The sequence below is a fragment of the Apteryx mantelli genome, chromosome 28, assembly GCF_036417845.1.
Source record: "Apteryx mantelli isolate bAptMan1 chromosome 28, bAptMan1.hap1, whole genome shotgun sequence".
Taxonomy (NCBI): domain Eukaryota; kingdom Metazoa; phylum Chordata; class Aves; order Apterygiformes; family Apterygidae; genus Apteryx; species Apteryx mantelli.
The window spans coordinates 4116501-4136283 of NC_090005.1; the positions used below are offsets into that span (position 1 = coordinate 4116501).

General features: G+C 53.7%; 2 protein-coding genes across 2 annotated transcripts in view; one reads left to right on the plus strand and one right to left on the minus strand.

Annotated features, from left to right (window-relative positions):
- Nucleotides 1-891: 891 nt before the first annotated feature.
- Nucleotides 892-3900, plus strand: CYB561 (cytochrome b561). Its single transcript, XM_067311974.1, has 5 exons — nucleotides 892-1255; nucleotides 1416-1514; nucleotides 1610-1713; nucleotides 1806-1963; nucleotides 2661-3900. The coding sequence occupies exons 1-5, from the start codon at nucleotides 1051-1053 to the stop codon at nucleotides 2854-2856; spliced, it is 762 nt and encodes a 253-aa protein (XP_067168075.1). The 5' UTR covers nucleotides 892-1050; the 3' UTR covers nucleotides 2857-3900.
- A 3029-nt stretch (nucleotides 3901-6929) lies between these two features.
- The window catches only part of TANC2 (tetratricopeptide repeat, ankyrin repeat and coiled-coil containing 2), a 248609-nt gene continuing 235755 nt past the window's right edge, over nucleotides 6930-19783 (minus strand). Inside the window, exons 25-29 of the mRNA XM_067311864.1 lie at nucleotides 19450-19479; nucleotides 18399-18490; nucleotides 16558-16704; nucleotides 13998-14098; nucleotides 6930-11857 (exon numbers count right to left, since the gene is read on the minus strand). Of these exons, the coding sequence (XP_067167965.1) occupies nucleotides 9901-11857; nucleotides 13998-14098; nucleotides 16558-16704; nucleotides 18399-18490; nucleotides 19450-19479 (2327 nt within the window). The 3' untranslated portion in view covers nucleotides 6930-9900. The remainder of the gene's footprint in view (nucleotides 11858-13997; nucleotides 14099-16557; nucleotides 16705-18398; nucleotides 18491-19449; nucleotides 19480-19783) is intronic.

Consider the following 19783-nt stretch of genomic DNA (forward strand, 5'->3'; position numbering starts at 1 on the left):
TGTGATGTTCAGGCGTCGCTCTGCACACAGGCCTGGTGACCCCCTCCTCCTCCTCCTCCTCCTCCTCCTCCTCCGGCGTTTTTAGCACTGGGGTCTCAAACGGGAGACCCAGCCGTGCCGTTTTGAGGGCCAGCTGCAGCCCTCGCAGCGGCGCGAGGCCGACGCCGGGCTTTGCTCCTGCAGCCGGGCTCCCTCCCCGTCCCCAGCGCCGGACCGGCAGCGGTAAGTCCAGCTGGGTTTGGGGTGCCGAGGGGGGTCGGAGGGGAGCTGGGGCCGGTGTCCCGCATCCCCCCCCCCCCGCAGCGCCCACCGTGTCCATGATGCTGGAGCCCAGCACCCGCTGTGGCCCCAGGCGGCGAGTCCAGGCGCGGGCAGGCAGCGTTTGCAGCGAGACCTAATGGCATAAACCGATTCCCTTAACCCACTTATCCGGCCTGATCCAATCAAGGCGGCTGGGAACAAAGCGGGCGCCTGCGCTGCGTAAATCCCCCCCTGCCTCCGCCGGCACCACGGACCGGCTGCTGCAGCCACCGTGGCAGCGCGGGGGGGGGGGGAGGGAGGGCGACAGGTGTCCCCAAGAGCCGCCGCTTCGGTCCCCAAACCTGGAGGAGCCTCGCTGCCCCCCCCCCCCCACATGCTGCTTTTATTAAAAAAAGCTGTAAAAAGTGGGGGCTGTGGAGGTGGTGGGGGGGGAGACTGTCCCCTCCGTGCCCCTGCCCGGATTCAGGGTTTGCTTTTCGGGATGGGGCGACGCGTGGGCGAGCCGGGGATGGAGGGATGGGGAAGGCGGGAGGGAGAAGGAGGGCCGGGAGCCACCTCCGTGGCGCTGGGCGGACCAGGAAGCATCCCGGCTCCGTGGCAGGTGAGGGCGGAGCGGCGGCCGGCCTCAGGGTTGGGGGGGGGGGGAGGCCGGAGCGGCCGCCATGCCACCATCCGGGAGCCCTCCGGGGCCGGGAGACGGGGAGGGGGGGATCACCCCGCCGCCCTGACCCACCCCCCAATCCTTATCTCTCTGTGTCCCCCCCACAGGTGTCTCCCCACCGGCCTGCCATGGACGGCGGCGCGCCGCGGCCTGCCGGCCCGCCGGGGCTCTCGGCCTACGTGGCCCTGTCGCAGCTGCTGGGCCTGGCGGCCCTGGTGGCCACCGGCGCCTGGCTGGGCCGCTACCGGGGCGGCGTGGCCTGGGCCGGCGGCCTGCGCGCCAACGTCCACCCGCTCTGCATGGTGGTGGCCATGGTCTTCCTCCAGGGTGACGGTGAGCGGCGGCGCCGCGCGCTGGCCTCCGCCGGTTGAACTGCCCGCGGGGCACCCCGGGCGGGCGAAAAAAATCGGAGTAACTTCGATTTGGGAGCCGCCCGCGGGCTGCCGGCCCCCCCGCTTCACCCCCCTCAGCCACCCCTCCGCCTTCTCCGCAGCTCTCCTGGTCTACCGGGTCTTCAGGAAGGAGGCCAAGCGCTCCGCCAAGGTGCTGCACGCGCTGCTCCACGGCTCGGCGCTGCTGGTGGCCCTCGTGGGTGAGCGCCGGCGCGGCCCCCCTCGCCCCCCGTCCCCTCGCCCTCCGCGCCCCCCGGGGCCGGCGCTAACGCGCTCCGTCCGCTCCTCTCCGCAGGCGTCGCGGCCATCTTCGAGGCGCACGGCGAGAAGGGCATCGCCCACATGTACAGCCTGCACAGCTGGTGCGGCATGGCCGCCCTGGTGCTCTACGCGGTGCAGGTGAGGGCTGGGGGCTGCGGGGCCGGGGCCGCGAGGCCGGCCGAGCCCTGACGTCCATCCCCCCCCGTCGTGCCCCCCCCTTTGCCCTCCAGTGGCTCCTGGGCTTCGGGTTCTTCCTCTTCCCCGGCGCGACCTTCGCGCTGCGCGGCCGCTACAAGCCCCTGCACGTCTTCGGCGGCGTCGCCCTGCTCGTGCTCTCCGTCGCCGCCTGCCTGCTGGGCATCACCGAAATGCTCCTCTTCAACATCAGGTGGGTGCCCCGAGCAGGTGGGTGGGTGGGCGACGGGGCTCCCCCTGCGCCCGGCCCGCAGGGCTGACGGCTGCCCCGGCCCCGGCCCAGCTCCCCTGCCGGCAGCGGTGGGATCGGGGGCTGCCGCGGCCCCAGCCTGGGTCAGAGCGCCGGGACACGGCTGGGGCCACCACCACGAGCTGCCTTCCCCCCCCCCCGGCTGGGGACAGGACACTGCTGGTGGGGGACAGCGTACAGCTGCCTGGGGAGACAGCACATCTGGCAAGGAAAGGGGCAGGGAAGGGGCACAGCTGGCCGGGGACAGGACACAGGTGGTGGGGACAGGACACAGGTGTTGGGGACAGGACACAGGTGGCTGGAGACAAAGCACATCTGGCCAAGGAACAGGGCACAGCTGGTGGGGACAGGGCACAGCTAGCTGGGGGACAGGGCGCAACAGGATGGGGACAGGACACAGCTGGCTGGGGCAGGGCACAGCTGGCCGGAGGATGTGCCAGGCTGGCTATAGCCAGGGCACTAGTACTGTGCCCCCCATTTTCCCTAGGATGAGGAGTTTCCCCCCCCCAAACCAGATCCCACCTCTTGCACTCATTTGGGGGAAAGGGACCATTTCCAGGGCTCTGGCCTGTCACCCCCCGGGCAGGGATGTCCCTTCGGCCCTGCCCCGAGGCTCCAGCGTCGCCCTCTGTGCCCGCAGGGACTCCTACAGCCAGTTTGCGCCCGAGGGCGTCCTGGCCAACACGCTGGGGCTGCTGCTGGTCGCCTTCGGGCTGGTGGTGGGCTACATCCTGACGCGCGACGACTGGAAGCGCCCGCCGCTGCCCGAGGAGCTGGCCCTCTCCATGGACTTCAAGACCCTCACGGAGGGCGAGAGCCCCAGCGGCAGCCAGTGATGCCCCCAGCCCCCCCGGCCCCCGGCACGCGGGCGCCTTGTCGCGTGCGGTCGTCGCTGTCGGATCCTACCTGCGTAGTCCGGCTCCGGTCCCCGGCGTCGGGGCTGGGAAGAGCCTTTGCGCGGGGCTCTGCGGGGGCTCGGGGCCCACGGGGGCAGCTGGGAAAGGAAGCGCTTGTTGGTGTAACGCTGGCCCTAGGGCGCAGCATCACTTGGCCTTATTCCTCCTTTGCTCTGCCCCATCGCAGCCCAGCTTTGCAGCCGCCAGCGAACCCTCCCTGCCCATAGGAAGAGCCTCTCCCCGGGTAAATGCCGGGGCTGGATCCTTTGCTGCCACAGGCATCGCTCCGTAGCAGCCTGGTCCTTACCTGGCAGCCCTGGTCCTACCTCCCAGCCTTGGCGCTCCGCGGGCACCCTGTTTGCGAAGAGCGTTGGATCCGTCAGTGGCTTTTTCCTGAAAAAACCCGTTCTCCTTTCAGGATGACTCAGGTTGAGTCACCTGCCCCACTGTGACAGCGGCTCCCTGCAGCCTTCCCTTGTCCCCGTTTGCCAGAGTCGGCACGTTCACTAGGCTCATCCGCATCTTACGCTTCCTGAAATTGTGCCAAATGACTGCCCTGCTGATGGAAATCAGAGGCCAGGCTGCCCCCGAGGGGTTTTTCCCTGCTCTAAGTCCCTGCAACCCAGAAGGAGCCGTGCTCCGAGCCGCATCTGCGGAGAGCCCTGGCCCCTGCAGGAAACGTGCCTCTGAAAAAAAAAAAAAGAAAAAAAAAGCAACTGCCATGGTCCATTTGCGTTTCTTTATGCCAAAGAGCAGATCCGATGTTTACAATTGCCAGGATTTTCTACTCGTTGTTTTTAACCCACCTCATTCAAGCAGCCGTGTGTCGGGGCTGCTGCCCCCCAAAGGCTTCCCTGGGCGGCTCGAAGCAACGAAAAGGGGCTGCGCGATGTTAATGCCTTAAAGCTGGAAACGTTCCCCCCTCCTGTGCTGTGTACTGTCTGCTTCGTGGATGCTCCTGACCTAATAAATATTTGCAGCTAACTTGGCCCTCCTCCTGTCTGTGCTCCCCCGCTCGGTGTTTCAAAATACCCCAAAGCGCAAGATTTTCTGCCGAGCTTCGCCCGCCGCAGCGCTGGGCCGCGAGCCGGTTCCCGCGCTCAGCCCGGCCCCTCGCGGCTGCAAGATCGGGCAGGGACGAAGCAAGCGGGGACGCTCGGCGTCTCCCTTCCTCCCCGAACGCCCCTGGGGACACGCACGCTGCCAGCAGCGGCAACCAGATGAGAGCAAAAATCCTCCCCGTAACCGCATTCCCGCACTCGGCACAACCCAAATCCCAGTTGCCTGCATGCACCATCCTGTTAAAGGGTTTATTTTAATCTCGGTACAGCCATGCCGAGAAAGCACGGAGCGCCCTTTCCTTCATTTCAGGCTGCAGCGTGGGGAAAACACCAGTCCGGACTCTGTTTCCAAGTGTTAACCATTTATAAATAAGTACATTTTTTCATACATACAGTTTTCATTGTACAGATTACAATCTGTATACAGGGGGGTGGGGGGAAATGCATTCTTTTTGAACTTTTCACATCTATCTCACAGCTCACATGTACAGACAAGAAAACTCTGCTCAAGCAAATACAGCAAAGGAAAAAATATTTTTGTCTTCTTTCCTTATACATGAGAGGCGAAGGCCTCAGCTGGATGCAGGGGTCGCTCTTCCCGCTGCGCAATGTCACGACTGTGTGGTGTTCAATATATCAGTAGAGAGAACAGAACATGCATTGAATAATATACTGTACAGAGAAAGTCCTTTACATCGGAATTATAGAAAAGCTAAAGGAAAATTAAGTGTCTTAAAGATCTTCCCAGCAAGTGTCTTGAAGGATGGCAACCAGGTAATAGTACAAACCACAAAGTGTATATACTGTACATATTTGTACTGACTCGGATCCTCGCGGACGTGAAGACAGAACAGAGACAAAAACGTCGTTATGCGACACCATGGGAAAGAAAATGCTCGACAGAAATGACACCTGCACTACTGGAAGAGTCCACCTTCGGCTCTCGAGTTAGCGGCGTGTTAACGAAACGGACTTAACGCACACGGTGCTGCTCTGAGCTTGCTAACGGTGCCCGGCGTATCAGCGCACACGGAGGCAGGCTGAAGGTAAAGTGACCGAATTCCCTGGGCCTGAGGAGCTTTTCCCCCCCCTTTCGCCGCGCCACTGGCCGCCCCCGGCCCCACCGCCTCCCCCGAGTCCTTGCCGAGCGGCCGGGATGCGAAACTGCCGGCCAGGAACTGCCCACCGACTCCCGAGGACCGCGACGGCTACCGAATCAGCAGGAGGGAAGGATACGGCGGATGTGCTCGGCGTCCCTTCGCTTGGGCGGCGACGAGCACGCTTGGGTTTTGCCTTTTCCCTCGGGGAGATCCGCAACAGTTCCAGCGGGATCCAGCCGCAGTTGGGAGACCGGAGGCGAATGGATCGCGCTAAATGATTGAGCCCTTAGTGGTTTTGTGGTAGAAAAAGAGTTTGACTGAACACAAAATCCAGCGGTTATCCAAACGACGCTGGGAAAAAGCAGCCCGGCTTCCACCGTTGTGCTTGTGTCCGAATGCATCCCGGCCGGCCGCGGCTCGGAGCAACGAGAGTGGCGGCTCGGTGGCTCACCGCGGAGGCCTCCGTGCCGGATCGCAGCGGGTACGGTAGCTCTTACCCTAAGCCCTTGGTTAAACACGAATCCCGGGACGACGAGCTGCTCCAATTCCCAAAAGACCGAATCCAAGCCTGACCCCCCCCCCCCCCGGCAAAGAGCAGGCACGCTGGCTCGCTTGCTTCTCTGCATAAGGCGTAGCTGGCACTTCGGTTTTAGCTCGACGTCTCCCGGCTATACCCTGAATACACGATAATCTTTGCACGAGGGGGACCGACCGACCGACCAACGGGAGGAATTTGGTAGCCACCCGGGTGCGGGACCTAACCCAAATATGGCTTAGGCGGGTGCTCGTAGGCGCGCAAAAATGGTTGCACTAGCTAAGAGGTTTTCTTGACAGCCGTTAAAGTGTGTGTGGGGGAAAAATAAAGGGGGGGAGAGAAAAAAAAATATGAACCCACCTGCCGGCAGCGTGCGCCAGGCAGCAGGCGCCGGGGTTTGTGGGAGACCCCCCCCCCTCCAAGGGGCTCGCCCCCCTAAAGCCCTTCCTTTCCCGAGCGCTCCAACGGCCACGAAAGTCCATTTTCGAAGCCCGTCAATGCCATTCCTAACCTGGCCGGGCAGGGACGGCTACGGAGCCGCACGCAACGCCGCGTCCGCTTTCCTGGTGCCAGGGCGGGGGGGGTCCATCCAGCCTGGGAAAGAAATAAAGAACCGGTGACTCCCCCACGGCGGACGCGGCAGGCGCCGATGGCCGAGGCTGGCGGCGGACGAGGGACATCTGCTGGGTGGTGCGCTCAAATACACATATTCGCTAAGGCATCGCCTGCCGAACGGGTCCCAAGAACCAAATTCGGGTTGGGATTGGGGGAGGGATGTGTTCAAGGTTACGGAGAACCGGGTTTCCTCCTGCTAGCGGGCACAACGGGGCTTCGCCAGCCGAACCGCCGCAGCCGGGGCAGCGAGATCCACGTCCCGGGCTCCGTCGAGTGCAACGGCGCACGTTACAGCAGAGCTACGAGCGACAGCAAACACAAAGCGATCTCTGCTTTTTTTTTTTTCCTTTTTTCCCGGCCGTGCCAAATGCTAATCAGGCCCCGGAGGACGCGCGGGCTTGTTTAAAGAGCGGCTTTGCGAGGGAGAGGGGCGTTCCTTACCGAGCCGGCGACTACCGCAACCGTCGGGCCTCGGCTGTCCCTAAGAAAATTGCTGGGGAAGCGCTTTAAAAATCACTGCAAATAATTCTGTATTTAAAAATTACTCAATCTGTTGCTGCTTATATACAAGAGTCGGTTCTTGTGCTATAAATGTTATGATTCATTGCTTCGCTTCTTTTCTTTTTTTCTTTTCCTTTTTTGAAAAATACACTAAGAGACAAGAGCTGTTTCGCTATTTTCTAATGAAGACACTACTCACGCTTAAATATCCAGTATTTATCATAGTAACAAATCCAAACAGTAAAGTGCACCCATTTACAGAGAGAACAGATGGAAAACCATTAGTGCAAGAATCCTGTGAAAATGCGACACATGGTAGCGTGAAAAACCCTGCACGCCGCAGTAGTTAAGCGCTGCTTCATCTCGGTATCTGCGTTAAAGTGTGAGCTGTTGGGCGTTTTTTTTTTGTTTTGTTTTGTTTTCCCTTCGGACATCTTCGCCAACCCAAAGTCGGACACGGCAGCGCTGCCGGGGGACGTTTCCGCAGGGCGGCGAGGAGCAAAGCCAAGCGCAGGCGGTTCGTACAGCGGCGCTCTCCTCGGCAAGGCTCGTCCCGTCTGCCTCCGCGCCTTGCGGCCGCAGCCCGTCTCACCTGACCGGGCCTGAATTGGGTTATTTTTGCCTTTCAAAGAAGCAACTAAAGGCGGAAAGCCCACTCACTCGTTGGGGAAAGCTGGGGGACGGGCAGCTTTGAACAAAACCATCGCTGCTACTCCGGACCCACGGATAGGCAGCGGCTAGCTAGGCGCGCTGTACGCGGCAAAGATCGGTTATTCCTTATAAAGCAGAACACGCTACTTAAAAAAGAGAGGAAGCAAAAAAAAAAAAAATCCCCGTCACATCGCTTTCAAGGAGAGAAATAGTGCATGCACCCGCCTGGTTCCTCGCAGCCGCCGAGGCCTAAAGCTACCGCGGAGGCTCCCAGCTTACAACCTGCTTTGCACATCCCTGCAATAAAGCAAAGGGTCCGAACCGCGTTGTACCTCGAGAAAGAAAACGCCGACCCCGAGACAACTACTGGCTCGGACAAATATAAAAAAGAGCCAAAAGAGTACGAGAATCTCCAAAGCCCGCAGAGGCAAAACCACCCCCCTCCCTCCGAATACTTCCAACATGTCTATGAGACACAAGCCTCCGTCGTCCCGAGGTTACGCGCGTCCCGGTTTGGCCTGAGCAAATTAGGCAGCGGAATTGCAACGAGATGCGCCGAGCCACATGCAAAAAAATAAAAATAAAATAAAAATAAAGCTCAATCAAAGCCAGGGTTTGCTTAGAGTTTCAGGCCGAATCCTTAGCTGGTGTAAATCGCTGTAGCTGCACTGGAGTCACGCGGGGGAGATGCTCGTTTACACTAGCTGAGGCTAGACCCTTCGATTTGGTTCGATAAGTCTTTCGATCTACTACTAGATTCGCATAGCCCTTTGGAAACACTGAAAAATACCATTCCTCCTGCTTGGGATAAACCCTTTCTGTTCTTAGGGGTGGATATGAATGCGATTCAGCACTGGGCAACAGGCACTATTTTGCTTTAAAACAAGCTACAGGATTAACACTCTTCCCCCCCCGCCCCAGTTCGTCCGACCGTTTGCCCTCAGCAACCAAAAAAGGCAGATTACAGAACGCAACTCAGTAATAAACGAAGCAGCTGTGAAGAAAGTCCCGCCACCCCCCACAAAATCCCAGAGAACAATGGAAAAATTCCGTAAAAAGGTTTTGGGAAGTGTCCCCTGCTTTTCACGCTGTCTCGACGTGATTTGCGTTTGCTTAAAAAAAAGGAAAAAACAAACAAACAAAAACCCCAAACCCCCCCAAACGTCCTGAAACGGATTGCATAAATAAATTATAAATATCTCTTTTTTAACTACAGGTCCTTAAAGAGCAAAACATTGTCGCTAACATTTACAGGTAAGGAACACGGCAATCGCTTTCCCAAATTTCAGGAACAGATCTTGCAGCTCTAAGGAAAACGGCCACTTCCCCCGGAGGAGCGCGGCCCTCGCTACGGCGCGGGGTCTGGGAACGGGAGCGGGCGCGAGCAGAAGGGACGCGACGCCGCAGGGCTGCCTTTGCAGGAGGACTTCACTAACACGTCTCCTCGGACCCTTCCTGCCTCGTGGCACGTTACGCATCCCCATCCGAAAAAAAACAAAAAAACCCAACATCAACAAAAAATTGCAGTTTTCCTCCTTGAATACGATTTCCTATTCGGATTTTTTTTTTTTTCCTTGCGAGCAAAAAAACAAACCAAACGAAAACCCCACCGTTAAACCGTCCCGGTGAAAGCGCGGTGGTGCGTGTGAGGTGCAGTCATCTGCTAACGGTGCGAAGAAGCGGCGGTTGCGATCCCAGTTCACAGAACGCGCGAGAGGTTTCTAGCCAAATCCCTTGGCTGCTTAATATGCGTAAGAAGGGCCAACTTCAACCCCTCCGAACACTCGTAAAACGCCCCGGAGTAAATCAGTGCCGGGGCGCTTGGAACGCAGCTCGCAAAGTAGCAAAGCATCTTGTGATCCCCACCCCTTCCGGCAGATGACACCGTTAACTAACGAACAGCTACAATTCAGGACAGCTACAATTCAGATTAAAATTCTATCAACCGGACCAAGCAGGAGGGTTATTGTGCATAGCTACTTTGTATTAAAAACAAATCACGCCCTGCTCCCGGCGGGTAATTAGCTCTTACTGGGCAAAGCGAGCGGCACGGGGAACCTGCGGATCCAACCTCTGAAAAGGCTCCTGCGATCCCTGCTCTGCTCCCACTAGGAATTTTCATCGGAATTGTGTAAGAGCTCATTGAGACAAAAGAAACTAATTTAAAGCGAACGTGATTGTCTCTTGAAAAGAGCTGGTTACCTCCCACTGCGTAGGGGATATTTCTCGCCTACCCCACACCGTGTACTAAAATATCCTGGTTGACAGCTGAAAACTGTGAGGGAACTTGGTTTGAATTGGGCAAATGATACTGGCTTGTCTGATGTTGGCTTCACAGTCAGCTGGGTAACAAAAGGGCTGGAGCACATGCATGGCTGTCTGACCACCACACAGAAAGTACCGGAGAAACTTGGTCATGTAGCTACCAAAGAGAAATAAAAATAATAATAAGAATATGCATGGAAATCAAGCTTGGAAGTGTGTGCTGAAAACATAAGGGTCTTACTCCAACAAGCGTCTTTTACACATTAGACTCCACAAATGGTCTCTTTGGTTTGATTGGGGATGTCTGCCCTTGTCTAGAGTCCCTGGAGAGCTGCCTGTACAGGTTGTCCTGGTAGGCCTGTGCAACAGGCAGTGTCCTAGCCACCTTAACATCTGGATACGAGGAGGCTTGGGTGACTCTCTCCAAGAGGTCTCCCCGGGACCCATTGGCTAGCATCCCATGGGGGCTGTAATAGTCTTCCTCTAGCAAATGGCCGTTCTGTGCATTGTTGGTTTTGTTATAAAAGGCAATGTTGCTGATTGAAGAAGGTGGGCTAAATGATTCTGGCTGGGGGAGGTTGCCAGGAGACGTAGGACTAATAACAGTATCCACTGATGACACAGCCCAGGTCCGGTTCTGTTGATGGAGATGGGGGTACTGCTGAGTCCGAGCGGTTTTATCTATGATTCCCATGAACGGCGTGGTCCTGGAACGGGCTGGCTCACTGGGGTAACCCCCCTGAGTTGGAGAGACTGGAGAAAGTTCATCGCATGATCTGTCATAAGCTGGCTTGAGAGGAATCTCCATTTGCTGAATAGAAGCAGAAGGGCGAAAGTTGGGCGTCAGGTTGGAGGTGGATGAAATGCTATTGCTGGAAGGAGAGAATCTGAGGCCAACACTTTGAGAATGAAGCAGCGGTCTTGGAGTTGGCGGGTGAGGCTTTATTTCACTGGGATTAACTGTAATGGGCCTTCTTATGAGATGAGACACATCTGGAGAGCCGAGCTGGCCGGAGGGAAGGGAAGAACGTTCCAGATCAAGCTTCGAGTGACAGACTGGATAATAGGAAGCTGACTGACTTCGTCCGATCTGAGGCGTCTGGCTGTATCTCATCCCACCCCTGTATGCTGAGGAAGGCCTCTGTGGAAGATCTTCTTTAGCCAGACCTCCATGCTGACAAATTGCTCCTGCGCTGAGACTTGCCTGAACGTGTTGCACCGGTCTACTGTCACCTACGATTCCACCGATTGAGCCTTGATAGACCAACCTACTCTGGCTAACCCCTATCTCCCCTGATGCTGACTGGTATTTGCTGGCCATCGAGTGGGCAACTTGGCTGTAAGCACCAGTTGGAATTACAGTACTCGAATGCACTGCAGAGCTGGGCTGGTTGCTTCTCACAATCTGCGCCTTAGCTGGCTGCAGTCTCAGCCCTTGCTGGGGCACCGCAACGGGAAGCTGGGGCATCTGGAAAGACCGCTGCGTCATTTTGGATAACGGAGACTTTGGTCTACCGGGGAGCTGGCTGACCCCACTAGGTTCTTGCTGATAACGAACCGGGGAACCAGACTGTGACCTATAAACGCTCATGCTTTCTGCAGGGGGGCTGGCGCGATACTGAGGACCTCTACGAAGAGGGGAAGGTGGTGGACTTTGATATTCTTTCCCTTGACTTCCAACAGGAGGTGGACTGAAGCGGTAAGAGGAGCCCTGGTGAGCAGGGGAAGTGTGTGGAGGACTAGGTCTATAATGAGAGTTCTGGTGCGTCGGAGACATAGCAGGAGATGTAGACTGGTATCCTTGCCTGGTTGGCGAACCCACTGAACTATTGGACCTGAAGTCAAAGACCTGATGAGAGCCAAGAGGCGAGCCAGAAATATAGGCCGAGTCCCTGTGAGCTGGGGACGGGGGTGGACTCTGGATGATGGGCAGCCCTTGGTTTGGCCTTGACTCCGTCTGCAAGCCAATGGAAACATTTTCTACATCCTGCTCAAGGTATTCCTCCTCAAAGATGTCTTGCACAGAATAGAGCTCTTCATGCTGGGCTTCAGGTTCGGGCTCCACCGGGAGCGGTGGTTGCTGCTGCTGCTGCTGCTGCTGCTGCACCTGCCTGCACTCCTCTTCCACTCGCATCAGCAGCCGCTGGATCTCACGGTTGTTCGGACACAGCTTGATGGCCTCGTTCAGGTCCTCCAGGGCTGCTGAAAACTGCCTGCTTGACAAAGGGACAGAAATGAGAACTGAAATTACTCTGGATTTGAAGGGAGCGGTTCTCGGAGGCTAGCGAGTGTTAAGCGGCTTGTCCATTTTACTGAGGGAAAAATCTGAGGCTGCTACAGCTGGCCACGTCTCTCAAACTCTGCCTCGTGTGCCTCCCTCGGGTTTATTTTATACAAACGGAAGGAAAATTCTGCCAGCCGTTCTGGGGAAGGGGGGAACACGCTCCCGGGATGGCATGGCCCAGACTAGCAGAAATGCCTGTCCTCTGCAGTGTGCGCTACAGGCTAATTAAATTATTCCTCACAGCACCACCATGAGCTTTCCCCCCCCCCCACCCCAATATGAGTGAAGGGGAAGCCAAAGCACAGGTAGCTAAGAGCCAAGTTCCCCGTCGCTGCAAACAAGGGCAGCTTTGATGGAGTTGCATCTGCTTACACCAGCGAAAATTTAACTGCTCCTGCCTGATGCCAAGACCACACGGCGGCAGGGCTGGCTCCACAACTCGGGCGTTCCCATGGGTCAGCACTGGAGGCCAGGCTGTCTCTCCCGTCCTGCACTGGATTCGCCTAACCGCTTCCAAGGAGGAACGAAGCCCCGTTAGCAAGCCTGCAAGCCCCCAGGGCAGGGGCTCTGCAGCTGCAAGGCCTGGCAGGCGTAAAAGGGAGGTGGGGATGCAGGGAAGTGGGTTGTCATTTACAGGGTCACTGTTCGCTTTTCAGCAAAACAATCTATTTTAGCCTGATTGCGAGCTGGGGGATGATCCCCACCCTGGGCTGAACGTGCAAACACCCCAGTTCACTGCCCTGTCATAGAGAAGAAATTCTCCAGCACCTCCCAACACCAGCCTCTGCTTTGGCAAGACCCATTCAAAACCAAGTGCAAGAAGGAAAAGTGTTTTTCCCTGGACCGTGCTGACCTTAGGGTTGCTGCTGTGCACAAAATAGGGAAACCAATAAGACGAGCCAAAGTGGCGACAGTTTCTATTGGAAAGACTAGGGGAGACAAGAACGCTTGTATGTGGGGGAGGCTGATACCATCTGGAAAGCAACCGAGTTCTTACGCTTCCTTAAAAGCATTCTGGAAACAGTGGAGAGCAAAACCAATAAAGGAAAGGTATAAAGTCAGCGTGGTTCAGCTAGCAGGACTTCTCTCCAGAACAGAAGGTCACGGCTTCACCTCCCACATCAAGACCTGGCTGGACCAAGCAGTGCAGCATCAGCTAGCCAGGAGCCCAGCTGCACACATCAGCTCTAGGGTGGAAGGTCAAACTGCAGTGTTGCCTACTGAGCCCCGATGTTTACACAGGTGGACTTTACAGACCACTGGCTCTGGCGATTTTCTGCACTGCCATGCAAGACACGGTGGCTCCAATTCAAAACTGAGATTCGTGCAATGACAGCATGCCCAGGCCTTGAGTGTACGACTCAAAAGCAAGCCCTCCTGCTCATTTAGGAATGGCATTGATAGGTTTTGAAAAGAATCTAATCTTGCATCTTTTTAGTTTTCCGGGAGGTTAACAAGGGAATTCTCTGGGCTCCATCCGAGATGCACCGAGATCCCTGCACTGCTTCTCTCTAATAGCTGGTTTGAGTGCTCTGGGCACAAGCTCTGGCTGAAAGCAAAATAGCTCACATTTGCCTGCACAGTCACTGCACCACTAGTCCTCAGTTTCTGCCTTGCAAGAAGTGCTGTAGGACAGGGAGATTCATAGATTTTAAGGCCAGAAGAGACCACTGTGATGAATACGAGTCTGCCCTCTTGCATAACACAGGCCACAGGACTTCCATGAATCACACTTTGCTTCAAGTCCAAGCCGTGGTTGAACTAAAGTGTATTTTTTTGGAGAATACCCAATCTGGGCGTAAAGACTTCCCGTGTAGTAAGGTGTTCAGACAAAGTTCAACTAAGATGAACTTCTCAAAACTTTTGCCTTCAGCTGTGCTCCAGAAATTACCAAATGAGGGAGGGTATTACTTTGGAGTTTGAGTTTTTTGTAACCACATTAATGCATGTTCCTTGGCCATTTCTTCACATGGGGACACTTGCACGGTTTTGCACGGTGAATGCCTACATCGGTGTGGCCAGGCTCGAAGAGAACAGCCCCTCTCACTTTTCTCTCTCTCTCTCCTCACCTGCTGCTGCGTTTGGCCCTTGCTCTTGCATAGTAAGCTTCATAAGATTTCGGTTTCAGCTCCAGTGCTTTAGTAGCAAATTCCTCCGCCATTCCAAAATCCTGTCATTACAATAGGTGGGTAGATAAGTAATTGAATAGATATAAATATAAAAATATATACAATTTGGGAAGAAAACAAACTTACATGGACAGTTTTTTTTGCACGTAAACTTGGAAAAGTTGATGGTACTGGAATGGTTTACAAGGATTCGACATCATTTATAGCCAGGTAGCTCCAATGGTGTCCTGAGACTCAAAGCCCTCTCGTAACACCGGACGCTGTACGGCATCCACCGGAGGCCAGTGCGCCCTTTACTTCAGACTGGCTCCGTTCTCACTGACTGTGTCCCCACCAAGTGCATGCAATCCCTGGCCAATATCCTACAGCCCTGAGGAAACATCTGGTCTCGCCGAGGCTGGAATGTGATCTCATGAAGGATTTTTCCACAGTTGAAAGCAATCGGAAACCTTTCCCACGCCCTCTGCTCCCCACTCCGTAACAGTCTGTGAAACACTTCAAAGGGACTGAATAAAACTGCTCATGAAAGAAGGGACTACGGATACCTCGGTAACTACAAACAGGGCTCCACGGTCGAAGCTGTCTTACCTGTGCTGCCCGTCACACCCTTTCCTCATCCTTTCCCACACCTCATTTGGGAGACTTGCTTGGGAGGGGGGAGGGAGAAGGTGACAGCATGGAATGGAGACTGGTTTGGGGATTTTGAGTGGCAGCACCATGAGATCAGACTATCAGCTATGGTTCCAATTCTGCCGTCCACCCTCCCTTGCCCTTGTCCCAAATGCTTCACGTACTGCTAAGCGCAGCTGAGCGCCTGCAAAGGAGATCTCTGCCCAGTGGAGGGGCTTTCCTTTGGCAGTCGAATGCTCATTGCTTTGGATTGCTGACTTGGGCTATAATCCTGAGCAGTTCTGGGAAAGAGCACCTAAGAGTACTCCTAATTTGTTCAAAACCTTAGTAAGCATGATAGAAATGAGGTTTATTAGCACATGATGGCCACTCACACTGCACTTAGCAGTCAGACATAAGCAAGTAAGGCCATTGCATCTTAATGAAACCCAAGGGGAGGTTTAATCTCAGCTAGGGAGTCCACACTGGAGCTTGCTCTCTGGTTGCCTGTCTGGGGAAGCTCATGATGTGAGTCATCTGAGCAAACTGAGGAGTCTGCTGTAGGAAGAGATGAATTGCACCCAAGACTCCACTGACTGCACTGACTACAGCTCCCGCAGTGTTAACGGGTGGGAGCTTATCTGGCAATGCCTTCGCTGCGGACTCCCACGTGTAGCTGGATGGATGCCAGGTTAAGTCTCTGAAACCCAAAAGGCCACAGGCACAGAGCCTGCTCCTTTCTGCTGTCATTTCGGTCTTATTCTCAGACACGTGCCATAACCTGCCATTTTGCAATTTGGTAAAATTTTGGTTTTGAATACACAAAAGTTTTCAGTAAGAAGATTTTCACTTCTGAATCTACAGGGGAAAATTCGCAAGTCTGGCCTGTAGGCATATACTTTGGTTTGTATCTTCAGTAGCAGTTACCGAGGTATTGTCTAACCGACTAAGCTGGGAACGTAGGCAGGAAGTAGGTACTTTACAGTCTGATTTATAGGGGCAAAACCTGCAGAGTAATTACAACTCCCTGAAATTTTCTATCACAATATCTGGGATTCCCCGTTAATAGCAAGCTGAAAATTTTGCCCTTAAAGCACAGGCTTAGCAGAGAGTTGGCTTGTTTAAAGAGAAGGTTCTCATCTTTCCAAGCCCTCTGTTGCTTGCTCGCCAGCATTAAGATTTTACTTTCATTGCTTTTCATCTGCATCCTTCATAGCTTAAAGAAATGAAGGTGTCACAAAATCCCTTCCCTTCCAGTGCAATCTTCGCTGGCGCACGGCCTTGGCGGAGATTTCACTTTTCAAGTGCATGGAGACTTTAAGTAGTAGAGGTGAAAGTCTCCGAACGCAGATAAAGGGGGAGTTGGCACTTGTCTGTTGGAAGAACAGAAATGTTGCAAAAGTTTGTCGCTAGATGCTGCTAGATCGGAGCAGGGAGAGTGACAGTGATATGGCAGTTCTGGGAGGAGAGGGAGGATGTGGGGGTGTTTCTGAATGAGTCACTGCCCTGGGGAAGTACTAGCCCCCTAAGCATATGCTCCTTCATTTTAAATTAATTAGCATTCACAGGAGCACATCTCCTGGCTCCTCCCTCACCGCTGCCCTAGAAATCTGAAAAATGCCTCCGCCCCCAATTCACATCATCATCAAAAGGGAGTAATAAAAAATTCAAAAAGCTATAAACATAGCGATGAATTTTTAATAGTCAGAAATGAATATTAAATCATTACTTCTTTTGAACTATAAAATGTCAGTGCTCTGTGAAGGACAACCAGGTTACAGAGAGGAGAGACCTCAGAGGCCGAAGCACAATTACAGGAGAGACACGTCTATATGGACAGGCGGGAAGCTGGCAGCTTGCTCTTAAGGCCATGAAGAGTGGGGAGACTTACATTCATTTTCCTTCGACATCGGGAGAGGTTGAGAAGGAGCGACACCTTCAGCTCCCGGAAGGTTTTCAGGTCTTCTCCAAACCCTTCCCTGGGGAATTTTTTCAGGGCATACTGGTAGCGCTGGGCAGCTTCCTTCACTTTACCTTTCTAATAGAAGGAGAAGAATGTCAAAATAAATCCCTCGGTTGAGCTTACTTCACCACAGAAAATTCACTCACCAGCCCCATGAATGTTTTGGGTGGTTAAGGTAACATGACTTCACTATTTAGCTCTTTTCTAGAAAGGAAAGCCAGAACATTTGATCAAGGGAACAATTCTGGAAATGCAGATGCCTTCTACAAGATGAGTTCTCCCACTTCACAGAGTTTGCAAGCTACAGCAGGAAACACAGCAGAAACTGTTTTACATTAACTTGATACAACTCCATCTGTTCTCTGGTTAAATGGTCTTTTGAGCTGGGTTACAAGAAGACACACAAACATAACCACTTCATAGCCTGCTACTTCTGGAGGACATCTTACACCCTTCCCACGGGAATGTGCAGTCTCAGCAGCCGTTCGGCAGCTCAGGGGCCCCTCCTGGGCAAGCGCCTTCAACAGCCGCGCAGTGGGCACGACTGCTTAACGCACCTGAGCTCGCCCCATGGGCCGTGCTGTGGAGCTGGTCTCCGGGAACAAGCGTTTCACGTCTTTCAGCTCTAACCCCAAGATTAACGAGCGTTAGGGTAAAGGATACGAAGAGTTGGACTTTCAGCGGAGTTCCTGGGGCTCAGAGAAGGCTCTGCGATAGCTAGGATAAAGTTTATGGCCTTGATGTGGCTCTGAAGTTGGACAAACGGATTGGGATTCATCTCCCTGGACTTTAGATGTCTAAAAATTAGGTGTCTACATCTAAGGCTGTCAACTGGGTTCCTTTTATAGTTATTGGGACGCAACAGTCACCTTCAAAGGGTGACTCACCCTCGCTATTTTGGGCACCTATTTTTGGGATGGGATGATTTGCGCCCTGAAGGGGAGCAGCCGTGGCAGCTAGGGTGAAGGAAAGAGGGCAAAATGGGATCTAGGACACGTGCAATTCATGATGACCCAGACATAAATTTTGCAGCTACTAATAGTAAGCTTTAAAACCTTTTCGACTCAGGTTTCTCAGCTGTATCACGTATCCCTGGCAGATAACTCCAGTTACAATGCCAGCTCTGCATATTTTCTGCCTCACCCTTGGAGGCTAACAGTGAATCATTGTTGTACTTGCACATTTTTTGTGTGTGTGCAAATCTCCAGGTTTTAAAGATCAGCTTAAAATAAACATAGAGCAAGAAAGGCTCCCTGGCTGTAACGGTGGAATGTCCTCTCAGGGGCTTAAGGACATAACATAAAGCCATCTCTGTCCTGACAATCTGTTTTCATTATCAAAAGTTTCTTTCACTAGTTTTTCTGGGATACGCTATCTTGCTGCCTTGTTTTACAGCATGGGCCTGCTAGGTAACGACAACATTGCCAGATCTGAGGCGATGACATCAGCATTGAGAATCTCCGTAAAACACTTGGGTTCTGGCGTTCTCAAAGAGGAAATGAAGTCTTGGCTCACATCCAGAACGCAGACAGACTTGGCTTTGTTTCAGCCTTATTTTTACAAATTTTGGCGATCAATCCCCCCTCCCCAACCCAACTAACCAAAACCAAACAGTGCGCAACACAAGAAATCCTGCAGGCAGTAGCTTTTACCTCCCATGGATTAAGGCAGCAGTATTGCTCAGTGAGGTATCAAATGAAGAGCAAGACCTCATACAGAGTCAGGCTAAAGTTACATCTTTTCTCTTTCTCCGAAAAAACTCCTCTCACCTTGTAAAACATGTCTCCCTCCTCCATCAGCTTGCTCAACAGGATGATCATGATGTCAGGTTTGGAGGTTGCCATCGCCCATGTTGCTGGACCTGTAGTGTACAGGATGCATGATGGGTAAAAAACTCATACAATGCAAGGGTGGTAGGAAGCTGGGTGGAAAAAATATCCTGGGGTGGGAATTTCTGCTGGAGAGAACAACTTGGCATGGTCAAAGAGCAGAGCGCTCCAAATTATGGAGCTGACAATTCCTCTTGTGCTTAAATTAACACCGTTTGCATTGCAACCTCTTGTCTTTGCAGTCTTTAATACTACTATTATTAATAACCACCATGTCTCGGAAATGACCAGAGTCACTTCCACAAGAGGGCACTACAGGTTGGAGAACCGGCTGGGACGGGGGAAACCAGTGTGGTCGGGAAATAAAACATGTTTAAGGAAAATCAAAGTGGTTACATGAAAAGCATTTCTCAATTAAAATCTACATAAATGCAACAGGAAATCTACGGTTCGGCCGTCCGTTTTGCCTTTAACTGGGTTTGGATTTCAAACTTCACGAGACGTGAAATACCAGAGCAGGAAATTGGATAAGCTGGAAAATGTAACAAAAGCAAAGGTGGTGGCTAAGCACTGCTCATGCTGAAGCCGTCCCTTCGGGGTGGCGACGGGCGCCTGGCTCCGCGCAGGGGAGCGCGGCGCGGCGGCCGCATCCAGCCCTGGTGGGCGCGGGGACCCACCTGCGCGGAGCCAGCGGTCACCTCGAGGCTAACGCTGGGAGGAAGGGGTGGCACAAATTTGGGGAGAACTCATTAGTGTGGGTGCAGAATAAGTCAACGGCACTCTATGAGTAGACTCAGCACATTTTGGGGGAAGGAGGTTAGTTTTGGAGTTCAAGTTATTCTCTGCAACAGTCATTAAAAAAATTATTTGAAGGTGAGGTAAATTAAAAGATTAGAGGTGTTGGGGACGCATGCAGGCTAAATCAAACAGGAGAAAGCAAGGCTGACAAAGCTATCAGATCGAGGCTGATGCTGACAGCAATGAGATATACCTCGTGGGCGACTCGGTAACGTCTGACAACCTTCAAAGAAAGGAGAAAACAAAAAGTTGTAGGAGAGAGGGGGAAAAAAAATGGATGAAGGTGAAAAAGAAAAAAAAAAAAGAAAAAGAAAGGAAAAAAAAAAAAAAAAGCAGCCGTGAGAGGCAGGCAGCGAAGAAGCCAATGCACCAGCAAAATCCCCTTTCACAGGAAAACGTAACGTGAGCGGCTGTGTGGCGCAGTGCAGGTAACGCTAAAATCTGAAAGCATACACAGAGCAAGTGAGTGCAGCAGCTCACAGCAATGCATGACCATAGTACGTTTGTCGACTCAGACTCGTAAAGAT

Bases quoted from the DNA above. Each gene is read 5' to 3' on its own strand.
- CYB561 (XM_067311974.1), top strand. From the start codon at position 1,051: ATGGACGGCGGCGCGCCGCGGCCTGCCGGCCCGCCGGGGCTCTCGGCC. The intron at 1,515-1,609 runs GTGAGCGCCGGC...TCCTCTCCGCAG, and splicing joins GCTGCTGGTGGCCCTCGTGG to GCGTCGCGGCCATCTTCGAG. The intron at 1,964-2,660 runs GTGGGTGCCCCG...CTGTGCCCGCAG, and splicing joins ATGCTCCTCTTCAACATCAG to GGACTCCTACAGCCAGTTTG.